Source organism: Athalia rosae, chromosome 2 (assembly GCF_917208135.1).
Source record: "Athalia rosae chromosome 2, iyAthRosa1.1, whole genome shotgun sequence".
Classification (NCBI taxonomy): Eukaryota; Metazoa; Arthropoda; class Insecta; order Hymenoptera; family Athaliidae; genus Athalia; species Athalia rosae.
In genome coordinates, this window is record NC_064027.1 from 16,613,791 (window position 1) to 16,625,964 (window position 12,174).

The 12,174-nt window shown below is 39.1% G+C and overlaps 1 protein-coding gene across 8 annotated transcripts in view; it reads left to right on the forward strand.

The window, feature by feature from the left end:
• LOC105692025 (reticulon-1-A) overlaps window positions 1-9,563 on the forward strand; it is a 48,905-nt gene extending 39,342 nt beyond the window's left edge. For 7 of the 8 annotated variants that reach the window (XM_020855895.2, XM_048649991.1, XM_012410897.3 and 4 more), the window contains 4 exons: window positions 6,005-6,212; window positions 6,303-6,511; window positions 6,630-6,735; window positions 7,679-9,563. In XM_020855895.2, coding sequence (XP_020711554.2) covers window positions 6,005-6,212; window positions 6,303-6,511; window positions 6,630-6,735; window positions 7,679-7,733 — 578 coding nt within the window. In that variant the 3' untranslated portion in view covers window positions 7,734-9,563. Of the gene's footprint in view, window positions 1-1,489; window positions 1,785-6,004; window positions 6,213-6,302; window positions 6,512-6,629; window positions 6,736-7,678 lie in introns of those variants that run through there. The other variant, XM_012410900.3, reaches the window with a different exon arrangement.
• Window positions 9,564-12,174: the final 2,611 nt, after the last annotated feature.

Here is a 12,174-nt window from a genome sequence, read left to right on the forward strand (position 1 = left end):
CCCGATAAAATATAGATACTACATGTCAGCACTTAGGTACGCACAGCATTGAACAAGGTTGCAACTTCTGGTCAGTGACCTTTACGTCCAGGACGTAGGCGGTTAGGTTTGGTCACGTGACTCTTGTGCCGGTTTGGTCAGTCGCCGTATTTATGGTCGTTACAAGATGTAGTTTTCCGTAGCAGATGGCAGCGCATCAATGCCTGTAACGATGATCTTTGTTCAGTTCCTACGAATGATATGAGTAAAAACTTGCCATTTCCAATAGCAGAAGTTGCATCGAGATGCGAGTTCATCAACTGTGTGCCGCCTCAACTATTTTTATTTGATCAAATTCAAACTTTGTCAGAATCGCAGCAGCATTTGGTCGTCCTTCTCTGTACGTTTGGCGTCATACGAGACACACTTCCAAATTTAATTTCCGCGTATCATTGTCATTTTTAGCTTTGTCAGCGAAATTTGATCATACACGCGTATTGTCGTTGCCATGAAGTTTTTGTACACGGTAAGTACAAATGATTCATTCGATCCATTGTCTTGCGGTCCATCTGTTCAGTGTTCTTTATCAATCGTGGTATAGCGGTAACCCCAGTGGTCATATCACACCAGGAACAAGAGCGATAAAGCCGTCGATGACGATTTCATTGCCTTCGTTCACTTCACTATCAAATTAGTTGATCTAGATGCCGGAAATCACTCAGCACTATGACTTCTTTGGCAGCATCTCATAGGATAGGAAAAAGACATCGTTGGTTTCTTTGTGACATTGAAACGGAATATTAATTGTAATGTGGAGTCCTTCGGTTGTAATATTCGAAACATCGTATGCAGTTGCAAGCCCCTCTCCCTGTCATTTCCGGAACGTTTTTCCTTATTTTCAAAGCTAGTAAAAAATTTTCAAGAAAACGCAAAGGTTCTCTTACGGCGGCTGCACGATCGCTTTTTCGTGTACAATACATACCTTTCAACAGCATCAAGGGCATGCGATATGCCGGGACGAAGTTGTCATTTCTTAGTTGTCAATTTTACTCACCATCATTAGACAGTTTCTTTCAGTTTTCGTCGCCCACTCGTTGAAATCTCCACCGAGTTATTACCCATCTCTCTTTCTTTCCGAAAGCTTGAGCCTTTCACCGCCCCTGTAAGCGCGTTCATTAAAATGGTGTACATCCTAGCCAAACGATCGAATCGAATCTATTTTCACTAGGACACCATATCGAAATGCACTTGTTCCGGATGGTGACAGACAGACGCGTGGTGGTTGCGCCCGGCGTTACGTGACTTAAAAAAAGACGCGTGGCTCGCGTGGCGCCAACCAGTCGTCTTATCCGCAAACCCGCCAATGGTTTTGTTCGAAAGGCTTACTCCTCCTCGTCGACGACGACGACGACGACGACGACGACGAGGAGTGGTGACGACACGCGAGCGATTCGAACCGTCTACGTATCGCGTGGAGAACGACGGGAAAGGCTCCGGCGTTTCGTAGCGAGCAGTATCGTCACTCGCGGTCTGACCGTCACCTCGCATCGCACGGTTCGCTTTCATACGTGGGGCACGCGCGACCGGTTCCTTGCTCTTTCTCCGTAGCCCGCGGTGGAGGTTCACGATCAGTCTTCCACGAAGACTCGATTCAGACGAACATCTCAGGAATTTTGTGGGAAGAACCGCCGCAGTCGGTATATTTCATATATAACGTCAATTTCAAAAGGATATCAAAAAGTTCGAAATGGTTCGGAAAAATGTCGGTAGACAACCCGTGCAGGTGTTACCGGAAAGGGGACCCGGTGAGTGAATTCTTTTCGTTGATTTAACCGGAACCAGAAGTCTATTTCGAATATCGTAGGTCGCTTTATTCTTGAGCTTTTTCACCGCGAAACTGTTGAACATATGGCGGTTAACCGATTGTAATCCCTACTGACGTGTTGAAAAGCTCTCGGGTCAGGAAAGTTTCTGTCTTGATGAAATTGTCGTTTCACGACCATTCGACGGTCACATATGTTTTAAATGATTAAAAAAAGAAACAAAAATTGATAGCTGGTACCGTATTCTTGTTGCTTCTTTTTTTTTTGCATTCGAGCGCGATAATTTATGCGTCGAATGATTGGGGAACAAAATAATTAAACACCTGCAAAAATGTAAGCCAACATATGGTGCTCTTTATAACGATCTCGTGCGTTGTTCGAGATACGTGATGGTTCATTCCGTTGAACGAAAAAAAGAACGAAAAAACGTCAATCGATGGATATAAATGTAGGCGTATAGTCGTTTGATTGTGTACGGTATATGTGGAAATTCTGCTGATCTGTCCAAAATCGAATAGACCATAGCTGCAGTTTATAGCTTTGAGACGTGATTATATATCATCATCTTAATCGACGTCGCCAATTCGTGTTAGTGAAAATCGATAACCCCTTTGACATTCTCGTATTTCGATCTGCCTTTCACTAATTGGTAGTGTTATAGCAAGTCTCGCGTTACCTGCAACACGTGTTACCGAAGTTACACCCCTGTGTACGACGGTATTGTAGCTGATATTAGATACGAAAAGGATAGATTTGACCTTGGTCGTCTTTCATTTTGCGGATCAATTATAGATTATCGCTGATCCAACCGCTTTCGGATTTTCGAAAAAAGAATCGGGATTCGGACGATGCGAAGCGAATTAGATTCTCTTCGTGCAATTTCTTTCTTACTTCAATGATTTTACGTCCAATTGATTTGCGCACGTAACGCGCACTGAGGCGGTTTCTTTTATTTTCTTCAGTTCGCAATGCTCTGAGAAAGGTATCAACTCTCGCGCACATGTAAAATGTGTTTTATTTTTACCTCGTAACGCCAGCGTGGCTCACGAACAACGAGCTGCAAACCGTCCAGCTGGTCGCTCGTGCGACCTTCCGATATTAAACCTACATCGGTATTAGGTGATTCTTTAGAAGTGCAAAACTCCATGGAATGAGCTTCCTGTTTTATGATTATGCGACGACGCCTCGCATCATCCTCTGAATTGGAATATCGATTTCATATTGCACACTTCTGAGCATTCGTTAGTTCAAGTAATTTTACTAAAATATTGTACGGAAAAAAGGGGCAATTAATCTCTATACGTGATACATAATTAAACGATTCGCTAGCTGGAAAGTTCGTCGAAATTTAAAGTTCGTGACGTCACTTCCCTGGGCTGCGGTAGTCGGACTGTATAGGTGTACCGTTACAACGAGTGTGGAACCAGTTTCTCGACTACGAATCTGCATTTTTTATATTCTACTCTGCGTATTCATTTGAAAGTGCTATACATATGTGTATATATAGTTGCGTATGTTATCTTAGTAATTGTTTGAAATTTTTGGGGATGAATCTTTAGGTAAACAGCTCGAAGTAATTCCAGAAAATTCAAGTTTACTTTTTTTGAGCACATCACACTTGAAGTAACCTAATGACCGTGTTTATTGGAGTTTGGTTCATTTTTAGCAGAGAAGTTTTTTTCGTAGGTGTCTTTTTAAAATTAGCAAGCATACCAACGATATATCGGACAGAAGTAAATGACGTATTAAATATAATTATTACCGTTCTGTTTCACATTTCACCATATCTTTGATATAATTAGGTATCACTTTGGCATTTCAGTACCCATAAAAGCAGGGTTGCGCCTGGCATTCGAGCGCGGTGATTCACATTGGCATAACGAAATCACCGCTTCGCGATAATTAACTTTACCGAAATTCTGATTCATGATTTTTTTTTCATGGGGCCACCGGAAACGAAAACCTGAAACTTATTCTTATTGTCAGTGCCTCTCTGACGAGGATCGGAATTACCGCGTCGCACATTAATTAACTAACAAACAATGAAACAATTTTTTCGCTGTTTCACATTATCCTACACTATACTATTTCGTTTTCTAACTATTCGCTCATCTTTTGCTGTACAAACTCCCTGCCTTCCTGTTTCATCTCAGACGGTACAATACCATATTTTTCGTTGTAACCGTTTGTTGGCAATTATAGTGAACCTAGAAAAGTTAATTCAGAATCAAGTTGCTTCAGTGGTCTCGTTACGTCTTAAAATATCCGCGAGTCGACCTTGGTACGACGTGCCTTAATTATTTGCACGTCTCTGATTCTCGTCTACATGGTCGACTGCACGTCGACGTCCTCAAAAAATGACCCCAGATTTTACAGAGTTTTTCGCCGATGACAAAAATTAGGGTACAGGCAAAACTATTCCGAAAACTAAGTAACTCGATACTTCAATGATCCTGATTTTTCAATGCTCAATGATGAGATGGAATGTCCAAAACTTTACGGTCAGCAGGCGGCAGAAATTATGTGATGAATTTTATAGCTGCTATGTTAGTTAATTGACACTAGAAATTGTTGTATAATCAGACATTTTTTCGAACGCAAGTTGCGGGTTTTTCAAAAGACATGAAATTTTTATAGCTTTTTGATTTTAAATACCGACATTCTAGAGATATCACTCGGGAATTTTTTTTTCAGAATTCGTTTATCACATATAATTTCAGAAAAATGAAAATCAATGCCATCATCTTCATGTCGTTTCATTCAGCACGAGTCTTGAACGTGTGAAAGTAAATTAATTTTTTTTTTTTTTTTGTAATCCAATGCAGATTACATGAAAGTTGATAAGAAATTACGGTTATATTTGTGGGAATCGGATTGAACAGCTGTTGCTACTTATTAGCGCGTGAGTTATACCTCGTCAGCTGTTACGAAGACGTGTCAGTTTTACGATCAGACGTTAGAATGAAACGTGGCAAGGTATAGATCGCGAAAAGGTGTGCAGTTACGATTGATACATAAATCAATCCAAAAAGAAGGCATTATGTCTCCTAAAAATCAACGTGACGTACATTTATCTTGGAGTTGCAAATGTTTGAGCTTTCGCGTTATGTACGAATATACGTACCATATGCTTATTCTTCGAATTCTGCTGCTCATTCCGGAAGTGTCATAAGTCCCGTAATTATAAAATGAAAAAAATGGCGTCCTTTAATTATCAGGTATGCGTTTGTTCAATGACCTCTTCGTTAGAAGTTCCAAACGACGATGACGACTAGGATTCCGTGCATAGGTTCTACCGCAACTTGAAACCTTCTTTTTTACTTCATTCGTTTGTAAAAGGATTGTTTTTACATTTCGACTAAGTTTTATCTCTGAAGTTTGTCTACGTCTGCAGGGTCATGTATCGCCCAAAATTATTATCAGAGATATATGTTCGATTAGACGATCTGCGTCCATACGAACTAGATAACCTGAACTCTTGAGTGATTTATATTTTTTTGATTTTCGGCTGACTGTTGACTGTAATTGCATGAGAAATTTGTCGACTTCAACGTGGTATCGCTCTAATTTTTTTTCGGGTCGCATTATAGTCTTTTGATTAAGTACAGATGGTGGGCACGAATTGAACTGTAAAAGTTGCTCCCAATCGGATCGTTTGAACACGAGAGTCGCAACCGCTGACAGATTTTATATCGAGCTTTACAAAAGTTTTTTGAAATCCTAAAGCAGACTATTCGTAGAAAAAAGGAGTAAGCGGCGTACGCCACCGTTACGCTGCCATTCGATGGTACTGCAATTCAAAGATATGTTCGACTTTTCCGTATTAATGTTGAAGTCAAACTCATTTTCCGTCTCATAAATGTAATTTTCACATCAACTCGAGAGTATTTCCAAAACCACAAGGTTGGATGAGCTTCTGAACAATCTGTTTCTAATTTCGCTCGCCAAGCAATAACGTGAACTTTGAACAACCGCACTGATATGTAAAATTAAGAATCGATCATTGTTGTTGACAAAAGTTTCGTCTACTCAGCGAAAAAGTTGTAACAGATAAAGCCGAACATATATCAAAGGTCTCATTGATTTTATAATCTTTTCGAAAACAGAAGCGACCGTACGTGTGTGACCGCAATGATCTGATAGCGGGGTTTGGTTAAAAATGAAAAAGCCATCGATCAACCGTGATTATTTGAATTTTGCAGTGGAGGCCCTGATCTACTGGCGCGACCCGAAGAAGTCTGGTATCGTCTTTGGCGCAATTCTTGGCGTTTTGCTGTCCCTGGCCTACTTCAGTCTAATAAGCGTGCTCGCCTACGTCTCCCTCATCACCCTTACCGGAACAGTCGCTTTCCGCGTCTACAAAACCGTCCTCCAGGCTGTCCAGAAGACTTCCGATGGACACCCCTTCAAGTGAGTAATATTTTCGGTCGATCTGCGATGGGGTGAAATGATAAAACTATTTCAATGTTCTCACAATGTTCTATTCGATCCACTCCGCAGGGATGTTCTCGATATAGACCTGACGGTGCCAGCTGAAAAGGTGCACGATGTCGCTGACGTTGCAGTGGCCCACGCGAATGCCGCTATCGCCGAATTGCGCCGACTCTTCCTAGTCGAGGATCTGGTTGATTCTATCAAGTTCGGAGTTCTGCTATGGTGCCTCACTTACCTCGGTGCTTGGTTCAATGGCATGACCCTCATAATCATTGGTGAGTTGAATACAATACCTATGAATACAAAGGAGGGTCTTCCTTTTTCGTTCAGAAATGAAAATGTTCCTAAATCGTTAACGTTGATCTGTTGTAACACATTTATTCCTTTTTTCAGGTGTGGTTGCTTTGTTTTCGTTGCCGAAGGTATACGAGACGAATAAGACACAGATCGACCAGAACGTGGACCTCGTCCGCGGAAAAATCAACGAGCTGACTGCCAAGTACGTATATTTTATGCCTCATTCGTTCGTCTCTTTGAAATTCACGTTGTAAACAAAGAAAACACGTACCGCGTATTATACGTTCCCATTGCTTAGGTTTTTTTTCTCGGCTTTGTCGTTCCCTTTCACGAATCCTAAACTCCTAAAAATCTCCAAGATTTCTCTCTTCTACTTCCACCCTCCAGGCCATCGATTTATCCGTCGTCTACCCCGACCTGTAAGGAATCTTTTCCATTCCTCGTCGATTTTGAGCCCGTTGAGACGGCTGATTCGAACCTCAACGTCGATCAAGTTTTCCAGAACCAAATGACTGCGGCTTTCAACCGGCTCATCATGAAGGCGCAGTAGACAATCTAACATTTGTATCATTTTATCCAACAATCTTTAATAGAATTTACCTCTATTAAGAATTTTTAGCTTGTCATTAGGGGTCTATTTTGCAAAACGTTAATTAATCTATTTGTTATTGAGGTTTCATAATCTTTCGTTTCAAATCCTTGAACACTGCTTGCCACATGGCATCCGTCATGAGTTTTTCAAAATATCATACCAAACAAGCTTTCTTTGAAACCTCGTTATAAAATCGGTATAACATCATAACGTGGCTGATTGTCAGACTTGTCATTTTTGTTCAGTTCTGAAGCTGAATATTCAAAAATCCGATCATTCAAAGTATTCTTAGCAAAAAAATAAATTGAACAATCAATGTTTCAACTCCGGGTTTGAATTTCATCTACTTCGCCGCGCGTTGTTTTTTTCTCTCCTACGTTGATTGTGAGTAAATTGTCCATTTTTGCATTCCCATTTTCGTGTACTATATCAGTGATTTTTGGAAAGAAAAAAAAACGGAAATCGAAAAATTAATTAGTCTCTGCCGAACAATGAGAATACACAAAAAAATTGATGCTGATTCATATTTGCATTTTTTTTTTTTTCATTACAGAGTGAAGGCAGCTATCCCGCTCGGCAAGAAGGCTGAGCCTACGAAGGAGGAGTAATAAAGCGGCGTGACATGTTCATCGAGAGTGCGAAGTCAAACGAAGGGAGTCGCAAAGTGTGCGTTGCGTGTGTGCGGATGCGTGTGCGGGTGATTTTTGAATGCGCTAGATGTCGAGTGAGCGAGCAAAAACGAGGAAGAGAGCAGGGTATATGATGGAGAGCGAGAGAGAGAGACAGAGGGGTGGTGGAGGGAGGGGGATAATTAAAAAGTAAGATGAAAGGGGCTTTTTGACAATGAACATGATGATTCAGTAGAGCTCGACTAATAATCACATAAAATGGACGCCAAAAAATGAGTAAGGAGGAAGAAGATGAGAAGGATCGAAGATAAGAAGTAAAATTGGAACAAAAGAAAGAAGAACAAGAACAAGTAGAAGTCGAAGTGGAAGAATAAGAAGAAGAAGAAGACGAAGACGAAGACGAATACGAAGACGACGACGATGACGACGAAGATTTTTCGTTATGCATTAGCGAGCTGATGTTTACGTTAGGTGTCATTTTTGGAGTAGAAAATGAGAAGAAACGGAGACGGGAAATTTTAAGGAAGGAAGAATACAAGAAAACAGCAGTGAAGTCTACGTTCTTTCGGAGCACGCATAATATCGTATAGGTAATAGGTGTATATTCATTTCAGAATATATTTAAGAATAAAAAAAATAAATCGAAAAGAATATGAAAAAATAACAAACAAAGTATCGTAGCGATTAATTATCAACTATTTGTTGTTATGGTGGTAAAATATATTGTTAGAGAGCTATGAACTGCGATGGGGATACTTTCAACCGATCTTCAACGATCTTTTCTCTTCCTTAGGGTGAGGTGTCGATTGGAAGGCTCCTCATTTTATGATAATTCAACAAATAAATTTCTATCGTGGCGTTTACGACCTTTAACCTTTCTCATCCGTGGTCCCTCGCATTCAAGCCCATTCCCCCTTCATCCCTTCCTCCCTCCCGCCACACTGAATTTGTTACACCGTCATGCCCACTTGGAAGAAAAAAACAAATGAATTATGTATTATAATGATAAGTAAATTACTCCTTTTTACGCAGAAGCAGAAAAAATCAGGAGTTTATGTTACTATGCAAAATAATTATAAGGCTTTCATCCTACGCCCGCGATTATATGTTATTATACATTACTCCGTTTTCACCTGAACTAAAATATACGACATACGTGTTCGACGAAATTATTTTTCTTCCCCCTCTCTTTAATCGTTAGTTGTTAAGATATTACCGTCTATTGAACGTACCCTGAATTTTAGTTGTTAAAAAAATACAATTGGAACGTCAATAAAAATTTCAAGTTACAAGTTTTGTCTCTTTATATGGCGATGAGAGTTACGAAACATTAGCTATTATTATTATCATTAATATCATAATTATCATTGATTTTATTATGATTATTATTAAAGTTACGATTAATATTATTGATATTATTATCATTATTATCTTTGATATTATTACTATTATTATTATGAATACCTTTGAATATATATCTTATATACGAATGAGCTAAATATCGAATTCTTAATGAAGAAAATATGTAGGGTCGACGATGGAGATGCAACTTAATATTATGCATATATACATACATACATAAATATACATATATATATAGAGATATATTTATATAATAATAATATTAATAATGATAATAGTTTACTATTTCTGTATAATAATGTTGCGACCACGTGTTTTTATTGAAAAAAATATGGCAAAGTGTTAGGAATATGGATTGTAATACGCGTACCGCTTTTTGACGTCTCATTATTGCATCTGCATCTGCACGATTAATTTATAAATAAACGATATTGATAATAACGATTATTATTGCGATAGTTATTGTGATCTGTTATTATGGATCATCCTAGCCTCGTCTGAGTGATCATTCATATCACAACCTTCATCGTTTTTTGATTCTTTTCGCATGCAACCGTACTCCTCTGGCGCACAGTACGCATAATATTTGCTCAATTTTGCAAGTTATAATAGCATCTACAAAATTTTTCGCAAACTTGAGGGTCGAGTTGGGATTCTAAAAATTCGCTCACGGTTTCTCAGCCTTGAATCATTACGCCAATAAGAGATAAGAATTCATAATTATACGACTGACGTGTTCTACAGTCATTGAAGAAAGCTGAAATGATTATTAGAAATATGCGTAAAAATCAATCATTACGGCAATAAAATGTCTCGATTACAAATCCAAAGTACGTAGCCTTAGAGCTACCATTTTTTCTCCAATTTGCTGTTGATTTAGTTTCGGTGTTTACTACGAATCAAATGAACGCCGTGATCTTAATTATAATCGAGTACGTCCCCCGGGGATAATAAAATGCTATTCGAAATCGCGGCTGTTCAGAATGATGCAGTCGAGCGTTTCCGCCTCGCACGTGTTCCAACAAACCATCATGGGTACAGAAGCGGACGCCACGAATCAATGTTTTGAACGTGCTTTTTTCTTTCGAGCGGCCTCTGCGCTCCAAGCATCAATTTCACGCCGTTTTGAAGGTCATTCTAGGTCGCGAGAATAACCTTCTCAAACCGCCATGATGTCCTGCGATCAATGCTTTTGAGGCGGCGTCACTTACCCCCGAACTTGGTGCGAAAGAAACATTATACTTTACGCCATTAGAGTTTGCTCGATCAATTGATGTGGCAATAATAGGACTTATAATTATTTATCAATTATCGGATTATACGTTGAATTTTTCCTGAGTTGTTAAAAAATTATTTCAGAGCTGGTTACTGCTTTGCAAATAAGCGCGAATGTTCAGCCTTGAGATACTGGAGTGAAATTTTTAATTCTGAAACTGTTTATGTTGGCCTGTAGATCGATCTCATCAAAGATGTCTCTTCACTTTTTTATTAGTAAAGTCCAAAGATTTTACAACAACTGCTGCAAGTTTTTCGGAGAAGAAAGTCGCTGTAGGTTATTTGATGTGCAATTAGAATGAAGAAGCGAAAATTTTTACCATACTTCATCGAACCTGCAGTTTTCGCTTCTTCACAAATACTTCGAACATCGAAGTATTACTGCTGTCTTCGTCGTCGAAGTTAATACTTCGAGGTCGATTCGATACAACCGACAGAATTACCGAAATTTTGCAAGCAAAATAATGATTACACCGAGAACGTAGTTCATTTGAAAAAATATCAAAAAACGAATGAAATGTCAAAGCTAGGTAACTCAATGAACATAATCATATTCCTTATTAGCGATTGTACCTACGTTTATAACGAAACCAGATGCATTCGGTTGTCATTCGAATATCGAGCATTCAAACAATTTTCACATAATACGGGTACATCCCAAACGTTGCTGTCTGAGAATTCTCAAACGAACAATAATCGACGTAATTTTTATGCTTGTTAGCAATATTAATTGGTAAGTTCTTACGCGGGCTCCTTATACAATAGAGATCTATGTATAATGGCAAACTCTAAACGAAAACTTCAATTTTCTAAATGGTCAACCGTTGAAAAAAATTTTTATTGTTCATTTACGGTGTGAGATAGACTCACTTTTCAAGCCATGGCCAATAGATGTATATGTAAGTGAAACCTATGAAAGCATACGACGGACAATTGCTAATAACAATGCGTGTCTCTGTTCTGGTTTGGTACGTGCGTGCCATTGCGCAAAGCTCGGAGGATACAATATTTGCGAAGTAGGGGAGACCGGGGCAAGTTGGAGGCTGGGGCAAGATGACGAATTGATTGTTTCTAGAATATTTTGACCGATAGCGCCGGGTAAGTTATCAAAAAGTGTTGAACACTCTTCTACGCAATAATATTTGCGATGTAGCTAGCGTGGCAAGGTCATCCGGCTTTTTTACGGAGGCATTGTGATTTCAGACGTGTTCAAAGTAACATCTGAAGCTTAAGAAAATAGTTGTATACAACTACAGGTAAGCAAGATCGGACTTGTGAATTAATACTTTATTTCTATACGCATATAGATCCTAGAGATCATAGAATCTCCGAATTTTCACCAATGTACTTTTTGTGGGGTTCTTTTTTCGCAAATAGTGGCAAATGGGGCAAGATGGTGGGGGCAAGTTGACGGATCGTCCTTATCGAGATCTTTGCATGTTGTTTAGTTAATTGATATTTAGGCTACATACGATTGTGCAGCTCATTGAATAAATTGATAAATAAGTAAATGAATAAATTTATTCACGATTCAATGTTGGCATGTTCTAATGTCGAAGGAGCAGCTCAGTTCGTTTGCGACCAGTGTTAATTATCAGTATATGTATATCTAAGCTAAACTATGCGTATTTGTATTTTCATATCTTTTATGGATTTAAATAAACTGAAGTATATTTTGACGAAAAAAGTATTTTTTTAGGCCCATTAAACCAAAATCTAATATTCGTCAACTCGCCCCGATAGGTTCGCCATCTTGCCCCGTGGTCGGGGCAAGTTGACGAAT